Here is an 18,480-nt window from a genome sequence, read left to right on the forward strand (position 1 = left end):
CAGGTGGCACATGTCGAACAGGAACTCGACGTCTCTAGTGATGCCCAACTGCTTCATCGTTTCTCAGTGAGGGTAGCGGGTACCAACAAAGTTCATCTTGCGGAAGACCTTGAAGAGCTTGACCGAGGTTTCGACCTCTTTTTGCTTCAGCCTCCGCGAAGCCTGGAGTGTGCGTCCTCTTTGCTCTTCCTCTCGGTCACGGCTCTCCTCCTCTGAACCTTGATCTTCTTCTTCCGCTGCTCTCTCAGCTACCTTCTCAGCCCTTTCAGAGGCTGGTCTCTTCCCTCTTGCAACGGCAGCTCTGCTTCTTAACCGCGAGGTTTGGGTCTCCTCTGGTTCTCCTACATCGGCATCAGAATCGACCTCCAAAGGGTCAGTAACGGTTCTCTCGGACGTAGACAGGTGCCTACGTCGAGGAGATCGATGGACTGCGACAGCTACAGGATCGGGACAGAGAACACGGGTGTCTACATGATCGGTTGCTCGAGCACCAGATCGGGTTGAGCATCGGGTTGGAGAAGCAAAACGTCCAGCCAGCGGTTAGGAATGTGGAACGTCTCCTCTGCCTTAGGATTCTCGAGGTTCGACGGTATCACCTCCGGTTGTAGCAGCGGCGGAGGTTGATCTTTTTCCCTTCCTTTGGTAGGTCCTCATGTTTGGTTCCATTGTTGAATTCTTGAGAGAAAAGAAAAGCTAGACTTCGAGATTAATAGGGTTAGTTCCCGAAAAATCAAAGATCACTCAAGTTTGACAGAGAATAGAAAGTAGGAAAACAAAAAGCTTTTAGGGTTGAGAGACTTATCAGTTTGTGCTGCTGAGGGAGAAGGGTTCGAATCCCTTAAATAGTGTAGGGTTAGCAACTTGGGCTTCACCGAGAGTGGGCTTGGTTTGTGGAATTCGGACTCCACTCGCCACCCGAGTATAGACACGATCAGGCGCGTCGAGTACGGTGTCGGGTTGACCCTCAGGGTCCTCAATTTTTTCTTTTTCACTTTTCCCCTTTTCTTATATATAAATTAATATGCAAAAATAGAAAATCAGGTAAAATAAATAGATAAAACTTAAGAAAAAAAAATAAAAAAAATAAATGATACCTTTGGGACTTCCTCCCAAATGAGCTTGTTTTAAGTCACTAAGCTTGACTCTTCATGCTCTTTAAACATGGGATTTAGGGTGGAAAGGTTCTATAATCCTTTCCACTGTAGCAGACTGATTCAATGGATTCTCCAAGTCTTGTCCAGGTATTACCCCATCCTTAGAAGCTTTCGTATTTTAATTGCTTGCATTTTTATTCATCACTCGATCCCTTACTCGAACAGGTACACGATCACCTGTTTCGAGTAACCCCTCGAGTTGTTCATACCTTCTTTTCTTACTCGATCAACCCACCCGATCCTGTACTCGAATGCTTGCATCGAGTGCTTAGGTCGTGTGGTTCCTTGTTTATATTCCTTTCTATTATTATTTTAGGATTGTTAGACAAAACCCCATTATTGCTTGGCTTGACTTGCATTGTTCTGATTGCATCCTTCCTGCTAGCATAAACAACCATTTGGATTGATAACCCTTTGTACTACAACTACATATGGAATTGATACCCTGGGTGGAAAACCTGTTATCAATTTGGCGCCGTTGCCATTTGGTTGAATTTAATTTTGCTACGTTTAGGATTTCAGCACTTGCTAGATCAAGTTCTCTTATCTACATTGGTTTGAAATCTGACCTATTTGTTTTCGTTTTTGTTCGTTTTACATTTCAGGTACCACCCGAGCACCCACCCGACCCGTCACTCGATCACCGGGATCGAGTTGACCCTCGTGTACACCCTCAGTCACCTACTTGTGCATGCAAACACGATCCAAAGGTAGCCGCAACTTGAGTCCATTCATCGACAACATCGACAGACCAAGGTTACTTCGTCAACAACAAGTTTCACAACCGCAACCACCCACAATTGAGGAACCAATGAACAATCAAAACGGTCCACCAGCTGCTCAAGCAAGGACCTACATAGGAGCAGGGGATGCTCCATCTAATCACACTCGAAGGAATGGCATTGTGCCACCTGCTGTCCAGAACAACAATTTCGAGATCAAGAGTAGTCTCATCCAGATGATACAAAGCAACAAGTTTCATGGATTACCAATGGAGGACCCATTGGATCATCTGGATGAATTTGATAGGCTCTGTAGCCTCACCAAGATAAATGGAGTTAGTGAGGATGGGATTCAAACTCAGGCTTTTCCCATTCTCTTTGGGAGACAAACACACACATCTGGGAGAAATCACTCCCCAAGGAGTCCATCACCACTTGGGAAGCATGCAAAAAGGGGTTTCCGGCCAAATTCTTCTCCAACTCAAGAACCGCAAGGCTGCAAAATGATATTTCCAGCTTTGTTCAGAAGAACAATGAGACGTTCAGTGAAGCTTGGGAACGTTTCAAGGGATACACCACCAGATGCCCTCATCACAGCTTCAGCAATGCTTCATTGCTGATTACACTTTACAGAGGAGTGGTCCCCAAGATACGGATGTTGCTGGACACCGCAAGCAATGGTAACTTCCTCAACAAGGATGTTGATGAAGGTTGGGGCCTAGTGGAGAACTTGGCTCAATCTGATGGGCATTATAATGAGGAATACGATCGTACTATGCGATCTACAGGAGAGGAAGATGCCAAGTACAAGAGGGGAATGAAAGCCCTCAATGACAAGCTCGATAAACTACTCAGACAGCAGCAGCATGTTCATGTAATATCAGAGGAAAAGTCGTATTTACAACAAGATGGCGAGAAGTTTCAAATAGAGGATGTGAACTACATCAACAACCAAGGAGGTTACAACAAAGGGTACAACAACTACAAGCCGAATCCGAATCTGTCCTACTATAATCCGAATGTTGCCAATCCTCAAGACCAAACCTACCCATCAGCAGTTCAAGGGAACCAGGTCCAGCAAAAACCTTTTGTTCAATACAACCAAGGCTATGCCCCTAAGCCGCAGTATTCTAGAAATTAACACCAACCCATTGCACCACCTGGTTTCCAACAATAGCAAGGCCCGCAGCACCAATCCCAAGAAGCTGACCTACGCGGCCTCATTTTAGCAGATGATTCAAAACCAGGCATCTGCTGCTATAGATACTGCAAAACGATTTGCGGAGATGAGCAACAAGATCGACTCCGGATACAATGACTTGACTGCCAAGTACGATTTGCTCAATACTAAACTGAGGTACCTAGAAGGCCACCACAACAACCAAAGGATTATTCCAGGTAAAGCTGTTCAGAACCCAAAGGATTATGCCACTGCACAAGCCATTTTCCTCGATGATGACTTTGAGAACTACCTCACTGAGGACAGTGTTGTTCAAGATGGGGAGGCTACAAATCATTATGGGACGAATGAGTATCAGTACTACATATCCGAGTACGAACCGGAGCCTTTACCCGAGGAGACTGATCGAGCACTTGTTCGAGAATCACAAATCGAAGAACAAACCGAGGCAAAACCCGATGACTTACCCGATGATGGTGATCGGATGACGCATTGAGTAGATGTTCAGATGACAGATCAACCTCAACTACCTGTAGCAGCAGAAGGGGAACCAGAGGAAAGGTTCAATGCTGCTCTTGACATCCAACTGGAGGCGCTTGCAGAGCGTTGGCCAAACGTATAGCTCCACCTCCTAAACTTCTGCCACCACACGAACTTCAAGAGGAACTCACCAAAGAGGCAGCTCAGCTGGAGATTGAGGTCAAGGAAGCTTTCAAGGAGATTGGGTATGAGATTCTCAGGAGTGGAGTGTGTTTAGACCCTGAGCTGCGAATCGAGGAATAATTGGAAGATCCTGACTTTTTTACTTTGCCATGCTCGATAGGACTTCGGATTTTCAAAAGATGCTTGTGCGACCTAGGAGCCTCAGTCAGCATCATGCCACTGTCAGTTGCCAACAAAATGGGTTTCAACAGTTTTAAACCGAGTAGTCTGTATTTGGTTCTAGCTGATAGAAAAATCAGACATCCGATTGGGATCCTGGAAAATTTGTCTCTCAGGATTGGAAGGGTGGAAGTCCCCACTGATTTCATGATCCTTGATATGGATAAAGAACCGGACGATCCACTGATCCTAGGGAGACCATTCTTGGCAACAGTAGGTGCAGTAATTGAGGTGAAGCAAGGCAAGATCAGAATTGAGCATGGGGAGCACTTCAAGATGGATTTTGATGTCAAGAAGGGAGTTAAGAGGCCAACTATTGATGGTCAAGCTTTTTCCACTAAGACAAAACAGAGAAAAGTCAAACATCTTGAAGAAGTCAACACCACATTTGCTGTGGAACCTGGACAAGACTTGGAGAATCCATTGGATCAGCCTGCTACAGTGGAGAGGATTCCAGAACCTCTCCCTCCTAATCCCATGTTTAAAAGAGCATGAAGAGTCAAGCTTAGTGACTAAAAACAAGTTCATTTGGGAGGAAGTCTCAAAGGTATCATTTATTTTGTTTTAAGTTTTATCTATTTATTCTACCTGATTTTCTATTTTTGCATATTAATTCGTAAAATAAAACAAAAAAAAACAAAAAAAAAAAAGGAAAATTTGTGGAACCCGAAGGTCAACCCGACACCGTACTTGACGCGCCTGATCGTTTCTATACTCGGGTAGCGAGTGAAGTCCGAATTCCGCAAACCAAGCCCACTCTCGGTGAAGCCTAAGTTGCTAACCCTACTCTATTTAAGCTATTCGAACCCTTCTCCCTCAGCAGCACAAACCGATAAGTCTCTCAACCCTAAAAGCTTTTTGTTTTCCTACTTTCTATTCTCTCTCAAACTCAAGTGATATTTGAATTTTGGGAACTAACCCTATTGATCTCGAGTTTAGCTTTTCTTTCTTCTCAAGGATTCTATAATGGCACCAAATATGAACACCTACCAAAGGAAGGGAAGAAGATCGACCTCCGCCGCTGCTACAACTGGAGGTGATACCGTCGAACCTCGAGAATCCCAAGGCAGAGGAGACGTTCTGCATTCTCAACTGCTGGCTAGACATTTTGCTTCTCCAACCCGATGCTAACCCGATCTGTCACCCGAACCAATGCTCGAGCAACCGATCGTGTTAAAACCCGTGTTCTCTGCCCCGATCCTGTATTTGTCGCAGTCCGCCGATCTCCTCGACATAGGGACCTTTCTACGTCCTAGAGAACTGTTATCGACCCCATATAGGTCGATTCTGATGCTGGTGGAGGAGAGCCAGAGGAGATCCAAACATCGCGGTTAAGGAGCACGGCTGCGGTCGCAAGAGGGAAGAGACCAGCTTCTGAGAAGGCTGAGAAGGTGGCTGAGACAGCGGCTGAAGAAGAAGATCGAGACACAGAGGAGGAGAACCGTGACCGAGAGGAGGAGCAGAGAGAACGCACACGCCAAGCCTCGCGGAGATTGAACCAGAAGGAGGTGGAGACTCCGGCCAAGCTCTTCAAGGTTTTCCAGAAGATGAGTTTCGTAGGTACCCGCTACCCTCACCGAGAAACGATGAAGCAGTTGGGCATCGCTAGAGACGTCGAGTTCCTGTTCGACATGAGCCACCTGGGCAAGATGATGCGAGCCAACCTCGAGGCTTATGAGGAGGACACGGTAAACTTCCTCTCCACGCTACAGTTACACTATTTTGAAGACCACCCGACCCTACTACCCGATGGGGGGATCGGGTTCATCACTTTCGCTGTGCGGAACAAGGAGTACCAACTTACCTGCAAGGAAATGGAGAAGTTGTATGGTTTCAAGGCTGGGAGTGGAGAAAGCATGGAGGTGAGAAAGGAGGAGATGAAGTCCCTATGGCTGACAATAGGAGACAAGCTCCCCTACAAGTCCACAAGCTCCAAATCCGCTCAAATAAGGAGCCCCGTTTTGAGGTATTTTCACAAGTCCCTCGCCTGCACTCTTTTTGCTAGAAAAGAGACTGGGAATGTGAATGACCATGAGCCCCAGCTGCTAGACATTGCCTTGAGTGGAGTATTAGACAACGCTAGGGATGGTACACCACTAGTAGGAGATGTTGCGGATACTAGCATGGTCTTTGTGCTGCTAGATCAGTTCCTCTACCTAAAGTCATGGACAATGAAAACTGAGAGGAGAGATGGAGCTGGAGAGATCTCCATAGGAGGATTGGTCACACCAATTTTGGTAGCTTGCGATGTGCCCCTAAGGGGAGTGGTTCATGAGCCGAGATGGCTAGACATCGACTACCTCACCCTGGCGAGATTCTTGGCTTATGAGAGGCCAAACGACATGCTGTTCTTCAAGTTTGTCCATCCAACTACCGGAGCCACCCAAATTATCCTACCCAACGTCGTGTGCACCAAAGTCTGGCTAGGGGACAACATAGACTTCACACCACCTTTGGAGGAGCTGTACAATCCAGAGGAGGAGTCCGAGGCAGGAGAGGGAGAGACGACTGGGCAAGGACAGTGAGACAACTCAGATGAGTATGATTTTGAGGAGTATGTGTGCTCTCAAAAGCAACCTGTTCGGTGAGGGAAGCTCACAAGAGGATCGGCTGGCTGAAAAGGATGAACAAGTTCCTAGACAAGAAGGTAAAAGACCTCACTGGCTCAGTGAAGGTAATGGGAGGACAGATCAAGGAGCTGCAAGACAAGGCAAGCTGTGCCTCAGCTCCCACTTTGGCATATGCACCCACATGGATGAGAAGAAGCGAACCATTGGGAGGAATCCGAGGAATAGCACCTCCAGAACCTCACAGAGCATCATCCTACGAGCCTCAAGCTGAGGAGGATGTCACAAAACCCGGAGTATCACGGAGAAGCCATTCAGACGCCTATCCAATGCCTAACCCGATGGGGTACACGATGCCCTATCTGATGCACCCATCAAGCACGCAATCGGGTGATTACTCAGGACTCTTCCCTCCGCCTTACCAGATGTCGTACACGATGTCATATTCGATGCACCCTGCGAGTGGCTATACGGGTGATCACTTTGGGCCTCTTCCACCATACCCGTCGTACTAACTGATGCCTTACCCGATGACCTACACGAGTACTTACCCGATCAACCCCTCGGATGCTGGTCTGAGCAAGTCGTCCATGCATCACCGAGCTCTCTGATAAGCAAATATTGGAGCCTCCTGAAGCCGGCGACGACCCTGGCTACACGTTGGCGAGTATGGAGGCTGCTACAACCTCCTTCTTCACTAACCCATGAGGTACCACATTCATCCAATCTTTGTAAATAACATTTTATTTAGTTTTCATTTCATTTTGTGTGATTCTTGGATTCTTTTTCCAATTTTTATTTACACAGAGACTGTGTAATTTAAGTTTGGGGGAGGGTCCTATAACGTATATAACATTGTGTTTTATTTTCTTATTTTCTTATTTCAAAATTTGTGCATGCTAGTTTTATTAATTTGAGTCTGCATCTATGTGCATTGAAACAACCCAAAAAAAAAAATTTGAAAAATTAAAATATAAAAAAAGAGTGTTCATGTAGTTGCATTTACATATTAGGATTGAGTCTAGTTTGCTTCATATAGGATTGTTGCATATGCATTTTAGGGGACAATGATTAAAACCACCTTGTTTAATGCCAAACCTTAGGATTGAAGCCTTTTCATTGTTGAGTGAGGCCTTTTCATTGTGCTATAGGTTGTGAAACCTTGATAGTATTGCGAACGACAAAGAACTGGCTCTTGATTTAGCTAAGTTAGAATCATTTGGACTAGCTAATAGAATCAGTTTTGAAAGATAGTTGGTTAGCATGTTTATTTTTAAACCTGAAATCCATCAAATAAGATATGCATTTAACCAGTGTACTACAACGGATCTTTTGAAAAAATATGAATTGATGCAGTATTTATATGTTGAAACAAATTATTACATCTTTCAGAGGTAAAAACAAATTTCTGCTGTCGGGTTTTGAACCCGGAAATACATTAAATTAGAGATGAATTTAACGAGTGCGCTACAACAGATCTTTTGAAAATATATGATTTCATGCGGTATTTATATGTTGAAACAAATTATTACATCTTTTAGAAGAAAAAAGGATTTCCATTGTCGGGCTTTGAACCCAGAAATACATCAAATCAGCGATGAATTTAACCAGTGTGCTACAACGGATCTTTTGAAAATATATGAATTGATGCAGTATTTATATGTTGAAACAAATTATTACATCTATAAGAGGTAAAAAGGATTTCCGCTGTCGGGCTTTGAATCCAGAAATACATCAAATCAAGGATGAATTTAACTAGTGTGCTATAACAGATATTTTGAAAATATATGAATTCATGTTGTATTTATATGTTGAAACAAATTATTAAATCTATCATAGGTAAAAAGGATTTCTGCTGCCGGGCTTTGAACCTGGAAATCCATCAAATTAGAGATGCATTGGTACACCCCCAATGTCACCTAGACGTGTCACCATTGCTGAAAATACCAACTGAGTTATCACCGGTGACCCCATGGAGATAGGCGTACAGTTGAATTGTGAGTTCGAGAACTCCAACAGGGCTTTGGTAGCAATTAGAGATACTCTGGTACCCACTGTGTTGTGTGACAGTGATGCACTGCCTTATTTTGATGATCCGGGTGAAGGAGGTAAACATTTTTTAGTCTCGACAAGTTGAAAACCATGTTACTGATCACGCTACACAATAACATAATGTGTAGCAAGAACTTTTTATTTTATGTTGGTAATGCCCAGATTTGCTAAGCAGGACGTTTAAGGATGCTGATTACCAAGGCGACAATATATTCGTAGGGAGAATATTCAAAAACAAGGAAGATTTTACAACCAAGATGGTAATCCACGCAATCCGTCGGAAGTTCCATTTTATCCACTCTAAATCATGCACGTTGAAGGTGTTGGCTGTGTGTGTTAGTCACACGTGTCCATGGCGTGTGTTTGCAAATAAAATAGATGACATCGAGCGTTTCAAGATTAGAAGCATCACTTTACAACACACCTACAGTCTCGATGCTTAAGGCGACTTTCACAAACAAGCCACAACTACTGTTATTGGAAGGCAGATGAAGACACAGTATGTCGGCGTCAGTAGAGGACCGAGGCCAAAGGAATTCCGGAAAATACTTCGTCAAGACTTCAGCCTAAACATTTCATATTGGAAGGCGTGGAGGGCAAGGGAGATTGCAATGGACAATGACATGGGATCAGCCATAGGAAGCTTCGCATTGGTTCAGCCATATTTCAAGCTGCTCTTAGAAAAAAATCCAAACTCAAATGTAGCACTGCAAACGGAATTGGATAGCAATGGAGTTGATCGGTTTAATTATCTGTTTTTGTCACTCCACGCATCAATCCAAGGATATGCGTACATGAGGAAGGTAATTGACATAGAAGGTACTCACCTACGAGGCCGATATGGAGGATGTCTCCTTGCTGCAAGCGCCCAAGATGCAAACTTCGAAGTGTTTCCCCTTGCCTTTGCGATTGTGAATAGTGAAAATGACGACGCATGGACGTAGTTATTATGCAAGCTGACGAAGGTTGTGCCACAAAGCAGACCTCGTATTTGTGTCGGACAGGCACTCTTCTATCTACGCAAGGATACATTAGGGACCATCAGTTTTGCTATTAGCTACCATTAATGTATATGTTAGTGTCTATTTTTCACAACCGTATAGTTAATGCTTATGCTATCACAATATCACAATACCGGTCCAATAGTTAATACCATTTGGTAGCAAGTCATTTCATGAATTAGACTTATCAAATACGTTGTAAAATGTGTTGATACTACTGTTATCAGATATCACGTTTAGACAAATGACAGTAACACCAGAATACCCATATCTGTTATCAGATATCATGTTTAGACAAATGACAGTAACACTAGAATACACATAGTCTGTTATCAGATATCATGTTTAGACAAATGACAGTAACACTAGAATACCCATATTCTGTTAAGAGAAAATTATATGTTCTTAGTGTTATCAATACATACAAAATATTACATGTTAAGAGAAAGTTATATGTTCCTAATGATCAAAATGTTATCAGGATTATCAAAATGTTATCACAATGATCAAAATGTTATCAAAATTATCTGCTCATAATAAATAGAAACTCATGAAGCTTACTTAACATATAATTATGACGGCTATAAGTAAGACATGTAACACATATAATCACTAGTTGCTTCACAAGAAGTTACTTAGCAAACTAACATATCTAATATTATCACAGGTTGGTGATGACTTAACAGATGCAGTCTCTAATACTAATATTATCTGTCAACAATGAACTGAATGTTATCAAATATGATCAGAATATTACATGTTAAGAGAGTTATCAAAGGCGTATACGTACAGCTTGAGAAAATTATCTGTTCGTAATGATCAGAATGTTATCAGGATTATCAAAATGTTATCATAATGATCTGCTCATAATAAACCTCTATACTGTACATATATTCATCACCTTTTTACCCCTATTACACATGCATGTACAGATAAAAGATTTTTCCGCAATAGATTTAGTTGTCAGAAGATTTAAGTTGTTGGTTATTAGATTTGTTGGGGATTGTGTTGTCATATCTGGCGTAATCTTCAAATAAAGAACAATACAGATTGCCTTCAGTTCGGAAAGGCCAATCAGCGTTTATCAGTATTATATAGCATTGGGAACTAGGTCTTTTAACCTAAAAAGTAAAGAAAACCAATTCACATACTCAGCATCGTAAACCGCCGATTCTGGCAGCATACCATCAGAAAATATTCAGATCTAACAGAAGTGTTTTTCTGGTAAGTGAAACCTCCTTATTTAACGGTTGCGTGTTTTAATCAAATGATGGCCATCAAGTTCATTATGATTCAAACATGTTTCTGATTATATTTTGGTTCGTTGTATGTTGTTGCAGACTGCAGGTTTGTAGTAGAGGAAGTGACATGAGCTGTGGCTCCTGAGTCTGTGATCCAATCATTACCATTAGCGATTTGCAGAGAGGAAAACACTTGAGCTACATCGGATCTTTGATAGTTGTGGTCAAAGCGATTCCAGCAGTCAGTCGCGAGATGTCCAGTTCGTCCACAAATCTGACAGATTGGTCGTTCACATATATCACTTATAAGAAGAATGTTGTATTTTGCTATGTTTTCTTTCCATCGATACTACTATTCTATCTATGTACAATAACTTTTCTCTCATCATAGTAAGCGGATAATTATGTCTACCCGTAGATATAGAAGGTAATCGATGAAGTAAACAGAGTTTTCATCCATCAATGCCGCCTATGTGTAATTCAGTAAGATAAGGAGCCCAGTCCTAAGGTACTTCCACAAGGCCTTAGCAAACACCTTCTTTGCTAGGAAGGAAACTGGAAACTTGAATGAAGGTGAGCTGAAGATGATTGATGTGGCACTTAATAGCATCATTCTTGAAGCAAGGGATGGAAGCATCATCCTTGGGAGCAAAGAAGGCACTGATCTTGCAATGGTGCTCATTGACCACATGATTTACTTGAGAAGTTGGGTAGGCAAGCTACAAAACAAAGGTTCAAGAGGGGCCCTAACCATTGGAGGCATGAGTCTCTGAAGATTTCCGGGCTTTTGAATGGTTTGGGTTGTGATTATTATCCTATCACGACTGTTATTCAATGTTCTCTGAGCAAGATCTCTCCGCCAAGCTTCGGTGATGTGGTCTCTGAAGTAGAAAACTTTGACACCAAGCTTCGGTCATACAATGTTTCTGACACAGTTACTCCACATCTTGCGTTTCATACTCAACAAAGTGGCTATGGCAATCAGTCGAGAGGAGGATATCGTGGCAGAGGACAGTCTTCAGGACAAAACAGAGGACGTGGAGGTTACTCTTCACGCGGCAGAGATTTCTCTCAACACCAATCCCACCCTCAAACTGGTGAACGACCAATTTGTCAGATATGTGGCCCATCTCACATATATCACTTATACTTCTTGTATATAGATATTTTTCATTGACAACTCTCATTTATATTCTCTCTCTAACCCATTAGAGCAAACCCATTGCATATCCTCAAATTAGTGTGTCTAACTTTTAATAATATTAAAAATAATATTAATCTAAATTTAGATCTTCATCCTCTTGTTTTTAGTTTTGATCCTCCCATTAGTCATCCCAAAATATGAGTATCTTGATTCCAAACTCAACACAAAACTGATCATTGATTTCTTGTTCTATGTTGAGTTTGCAACATATTCATCTCTATCCGGACATAATATAGTCACACTCGATCGGTTGCCTCTGAGAACTATTGTCCAGGTATATATGAAATACAACAGAACAAATCTGTTAACCTTTCTTGAATTCAAAGAGTAATATATAAGTGACTGACATAAAGCTAAACATCATATAATAAAACAAGATCAATACTCAAGTGCTTTTCACGGAACAAGTAAAGATGAGGATGATGATGCAAGACGAGCAGTTGGAGGCAAAGGAAGAAAATTCTGCAGGTTGTAGAGATGATGAAATCAAGACACTTAAAAGAAGAAGCAAGAGACAGGACACAAAACTGGGGATTGCGTTGGCAAAAGGTGAAGAAATCGTTCCAGATAAAACGCGAAGACGATGAAGCAAGAGACAGGACACAAAGAACAAGTTCCACAACACCAAGAACCAGCTTGAGGAGAAGAATGTCAATGTCATAAATCAATCATAGTCTCGGCCAAATCTCTCAACCTAATGCCCGATTATGTATTCACAGTGTTTTAAAGACTGTGACACTACATACTGAAGAATCTTATAAACCTGCCCAAAACCAAAATCTTGTTTAGTTATAAAGATACAAAAATCATCACACAATGATAACAGAGTTAATAATAACAAATTTTTCTACCTGCTGCAGTCTTACTATAGACAAAGTTGAATCATGAGGAAACAGCAAATGAGTATTGACAATCAAAACTTGTTGATGAGCATCGTGCTGAGAGTAAGGGGGAACTAATTCTACATGTAGCAACTGCGCAACTCTGTCACCACAATCGTTAAAAAGCAAATCCCTCGAGTTCACAACTCTNAAAGAACAAGTTCCACAACACCAAGAACCAGCTTGAGGAGAAGAATGTCAATGTCATAAATCAATCATAGTCTCGGCCAAATCTCTCAACCTAATGCCCAATTATGTATTCACAGTGTTTTAAAGACTGTGACACTACATACTGAAGAATCTTATAAACCTGCCCAAAACCAAAATCTTGTTTAGTTATAAAGATACAAAAATCATCACACAATGATAACAGAGTTAATAATAACAAATTTTTCTACCTGTTGCAGTCTTACTATAGACAAAGTTGAATCATGAGGAAACAGCAAATGAGTATTGACAATCAAAACTTGTTGATGAGCATCATACTGAGAGTAAGGAGGAACTAATTCTACATGTAGCAACTGCGCAACTCTGTCACCACAATCGTTAAAAAGCAAATCCCTTGAGTTCACAACTCTAAAATAATCCTTATGAACAGCCGTAAGCAAACCTATCATCATCACCAAATCACAAATGAAAACGCCACATACACATGGAAACAACAAACATCAAAGCCAAGAAGATTGTCACAAAGTTAAATACCATCGCCACGGTTATTAATTAGTACGGCAGCATTTTGGGACTCAAGAGCATCAGTTTCTTCACCAGCAGCTGACTCAGAACCTAACAAAAGAGCATCAAACAAGAATTAACAAAAACTAGCCTTTTATGAATGCATTTTATGAACATCAATACTAGCCTTTTATGAATCTTTCTCCACTAAACTCAGTTAAACATAAGAGTAAAGCAAAACGCCCAGTGAGATAATTAAGAAAGACCCATTCCACAGACCACAGAAAGCATGAAATTAACCTCATAGCCCAAAAGGTGTATGTAAGCAACAAAATCAATAAACTTTCGAGTAGAGGAAAGAAGAAAATCATGGGTTTGCTAGATAAGCTAGAAAACTCCGCAGAAGGAACCAAGACACTCGTCGAGTTCCACAAGCAATGGCGAGCAAAGCAAGCACCAATCTATAACAACAGAAACACCAAGCAATGGTCAAAATAGTTGGTAATGTATTATAATACTTTTGGTGCTATAGTCGTCGCCACCACCATTGGAGCTCATTGTTTCTTCTTTACATTGCCAAGTTTCAGACCTATATATACCTTATATAGAAAAAGACCTCAGTATACCTTATACTTAGCTTCAAACCTTTCAAACACATACAATTTCTACAAAACTGCAAAACGAAACACAATTCTTGTTCGACTGTTGATATAAAAAAAAAAAAAACAGAAACAAATAATATTATCTCCAATGTGCACAACAATAGAGAATTAGAAGAAGCTTCGTTAACAATTTAATCCTAGAACCTCTGAAAATTACAAAATTGGATACATAATTTTGAGTGAGACTCACTATGGGATCTTATCCGACCTCTGGTTGGAGACGAAGCTGCGGCGCGACGATTGTGTCACCAAAAATTTCTGACCTAACAAAGAAGAAGTAAGCGGAATCGGAGAAGAAAAAGACGACTTGGAGAGATCCATTTTGTCTCGAAACCGATCAAAACTTCGATTGGATTTTGATAAATCGATTATTGCTTTCGTCGTTTCGTTTTGTTCTGTTCGTATTGAGAGAGAGAAAGAGAGAGGAGCAAAATGAAGAAAAAGAAAAAACCAATGAATTCTTGACACGTTACCGAATTTGAGATGATGTGGGCAGAGACACGGATCACGCATATTTTGGATTAAAACTTTAAATTTTTTAATTTTTATTATTAAAAAACTTGAACACATCCGAATAGTATGACCGATGGGAGTGCTCTTAATAGACCATTAAAATATTTCTTTAAATATGTTTCATATATCTAATTTTGTGCCAGTAAAATGAATGTTTAAAGTCATACTGAAAGATCTATTAAATCCTATTTGCTAAAAGATGGTTGGATAATACTTACATATATAGAGAACATGGTAAAAATATTCACGGAGTGGTTGTGTGGAGAGAAATTTCAATTCATCTTTCAATACGAGCATGATTTGGTGAAAATTTTAGAAAAGAGGTGCATTCATACAATTACAAACTGGTTGTTAGGTACTAAAAAATGGGTGAAACACATGTGTGTGGATTACTTAAATATATTTCTTTTTGGATTCAGATTCAAATTCATGAAAATTTTAGAAAAGAGGTGCACTCATACAAACTGGTTGTTAGTTACTAAAAGATGGGTGAAACACATGTGTGTGGATTACTTAAATATATTTCTCTTTGGATTCAAATTCATGAAATTTCATTTAACCACTACACGATTCAAGCGATTACTACTTTATATGAATTAATTGAGTAAGTTTCAGAAAAAAAAAAAATTAGCCGTTGAAAGTTTTTAAAAGATAGTTTGTTTACCTCAAAACTAAGTTTCAATGTGTTTAAATCTTTTGAGAAAATCAAAACTATAATATTCTTCTAACTAGAGGGTCAACAATAGTCATTTACTATCCCCTATATAATAAAATGGAAGTACACCACCTTTTTTAGTAGATTATATAATTTTTATAAGTTGGTTACAAATATGTTATAGATTAAATATAGGATGGTTACAAAAAACGTTATACATTAATTAGTCAATATGTGGACTATATGAATACACTTAAGAATATTCCAAAGAATCCTCTTAAAAAGAATATTCCAATAATTTATATAATTTTCTAAACAAAATCTTTAGTATTCCATGTATTGTTACAAAATATATACTGTTAGACATAAAAATATACTTTTAGGCGTAAAAAGGATTAAAATTTTGGCAATTTATCATACTTAATCGTGATTTCGAAGATCTTATTGTGCAGTTGAAAATAAAATCTTACCTAAGCACGGGTCATATTAAAAAACTTTCACCAAACATGTTCAAAAATTAAAATAAAAACAAACAACAAACATAACCATTTTTTATACATAAAATTACAAAATTAACAATATAAAACATAAAAAATTATATGTTTTTTTCAAGCCATCTTATTTAGCAGATTAGTTTATTGCATAATGTTTTATTCAAAAAAAACTTTTTAAAAGAATCGTATCAATTAAATTTTATTTTAAAATTATAATATAAATAAAATAAATTTCAATTGCTCTAGCATGGGTCCTAATCTAGTTATTAGATAATTTAAAAGACGTCTTACAATTGCCAATGCTTGACACATGCGTAAGATGTGTGTCCTCTGCTTAGTAGAAATAGACAAATTCTAGTTGATATTAGAAGAGATGGTGAAGCTCAGTGTAAAACCATTCAACAGTTTTTTTTGAACAACAAAACCGTTCAACAAATGTTGCAAACCTATTGCAGAGTTTCATGTCAGATCATTAATGATTAATCTCTTAAAACATCAATTACGTTTGAAAAGAAATGTAGATCTGGTTATAGGAGGAACGTAATAAGACTGAGCGTATCTTATTCATTTGGGAATGTACAATATATATAGTCTCAAACAATAGGTTTCTATAAGCACTAATTACATTTGTATCCTTCTCTTCTTTATACACCCCTTCAAGATGGAGACAGTGACTTAACTCCAATCTTGTAAGCTAGTTCTTGAAAACGTGGCCGAGGTAGAGGCTTTGTCAAAGCGTCGGCCAACTGATCATGTGTCGAGATATGGGAGACACGCAAGGCACCGGATTGAATATAGCCACGCACGAAGTGATAATCAATTGCTATATGCTTCATTCTTGAGTGGAAAACAGGATTTGAACAAAGATAGGTAGCTCCCATATTATCACAGTATATAACCGGTGCTGCTGATAAGGTGATGCCCAATTCAGAAAGAAGTGAGCATATCCACTGAAGTTCTGAGGCTGTGTTTGCAACCGCACGGTACTCTGCCTCTGTGGAGGATCGAGCAACACTCCTCTGTTTCTTGGAGGACCACAAAATCGGACTTCCCCCAAAGTAGACAATATACGCATTTGTGGAGATACAATCACTTTTATCACCACCCCAGTCAGCGTCTGAAAAAGCATGGACAGTAAGAAGACAGTCCGAGCGAATGAAAATACCATGAGAAGTTGTACCAACGAGGTAACGTAAAATCCTCTTAGCAGCCTGCCAATGATCCGTGGTTGGTTGGTGCATATATTGAGAGAGACGGTTTACCGCAAATGCAATGTCCGGACGGGTAAACGCCAAGTACTGTAGAGTCCCAATAACCATGCGGTATGTTTTAGCATCAGCAAGAGGTGTCCCGGAGTGTAACGTGAGCGGTGACTGGGACATCGGCGTCGCCACTGGCTTCGCACCAAGCATGTTCGTGCATGCTAACAAATCGGTGATATACTTTCGCTGCATCAGGTGTAATCCTTGTTTCGTTCTGATTGCCTCAATGCCAAGAAAGTAGCTTAGAGGACCAAGATCTTTGAGTGCAAAACGAGNGGTGATTCAGACGGAGACCGAGGAGACACGACTGAAGGAAGCGGTGGGGAGGTAGGTGGCATTGGGTGAGGATCCGAGCACGACGGCGAGGGGGAATGAGTGAGTGGCGAGGGCACATAACTAACGGGGGCATGCGGTGGTGGTGACGTAGCCGAGTCAGTCGACGGTGGCGGTTGTGTCAACAAGCAAAACGGAAAGCTCGTCTCAATGAACTGAACGTGTCGAGACGTATACACTCTACCGGTTGTGAGCTCCATGCATAAATAAGCACTTTGGGTGAGAGAGTACCCAATAAAAACACACGGAGTAGAACGGTCGTCAAGTTTGTTCGTCTGATACGGGCGGAGCCATGGAAAGCACGTACAGCCAAACACACGCAGCTTCAGATAATTTGGTGACTGGTTGAATAATTTAGCATACGGAGACATACCATGCAACACGTCCGTAGGCATGCGGTTGATAAGATAAGTGGCTGTAGCAAACGCATAGGACCAATATGTCTTCGGTACCGATGCATGACTCAGGAGAGATAAACCCGTCTCAACTATGTGACGATGTTTTCTTTCTGCGAGACCGTTGTGTTCCGGTGTGTGGGGCGGTGTTGTCAAATGTGATATACCACTAGCCACCAAAAAAGAACGTAACACAATGAATTCACCGCCATTATCCGTATACAACGTTCGGATTCGACTTTGAAAGCGATTTTCCACCAAAGCTTTGAAAGCTATAAAAACCTCCTTGACTTGAGATTTCTGTTTCAAGGGATATAACCACGTATATCTTGTGTAATGATCCACAATCACAAGATAGTATTTGAACTGATCAATAGAGAAAATTGGTGATGTCCACACATCAGAATAAAGATATTCAAGAGGGTGTGATGATTTGATTGTGTTTGTAGAAAAAGGGAGTTTGTGGCTTTTATTGATCAAACAGTCGGTACACGACAATTGTTTTTGAGAAGTGTTTGAAAGTGGTAAAGAAAAATTTGAAACAATAGCTTTTAAAGTCGAGATAGTAGGATGCCCAAGTCCGAAATGCCATGATGAGAGGTCGGTTTTT

At 40.6% G+C, this 18,480-nt stretch overlaps 1 protein-coding gene and 2 long non-coding RNA genes across 7 annotated transcripts; all 3 read right to left on the reverse strand.

Moving 5' to 3' along the window:
- LOC109127168 lies at positions 12,283-13,023 on the reverse strand. Its single transcript, XR_002033894.1, has 2 exons — positions 12,855-13,023; positions 12,283-12,766 (listed from the first exon to the last, which is right to left on the reverse strand). It is a non-coding gene; the product is annotated as an uncharacterized LOC109127168 (long non-coding RNA).
- Positions 13,117-14,669, reverse strand: LOC104725301. 5 transcript variants are annotated; one of them, XR_757866.2, is made up of 4 exons: positions 14,427-14,669; positions 13,587-14,229; positions 13,283-13,494; positions 13,117-13,194 (listed from the first exon to the last, which is right to left on the reverse strand). It is a non-coding gene; the product is annotated as an uncharacterized LOC104725301 (long non-coding RNA). The 5 variants fall into 5 exon arrangements; XR_757865.2 differs by having other exon boundaries at positions 14,409-14,669; XR_757867.2 differs by having other exon boundaries at positions 13,587-14,017; positions 14,183-14,667.
- LOC109127409 (uncharacterized mitochondrial protein AtMg00810-like) lies at positions 16,537-17,292 on the reverse strand. Its single transcript, XM_019232050.1, has one exon. It carries the CDS (start codon positions 17,290-17,292, stop codon positions 16,537-16,539), a length of 756 nt encoding a protein of 251 aa, XP_019087595.1.

This window comes from Camelina sativa, chromosome 11 (assembly GCF_000633955.1).
Source record: "Camelina sativa cultivar DH55 chromosome 11, Cs, whole genome shotgun sequence".
Lineage (NCBI taxonomy): Eukaryota > Viridiplantae > Streptophyta > Magnoliopsida > Brassicales > Brassicaceae > Camelina > Camelina sativa.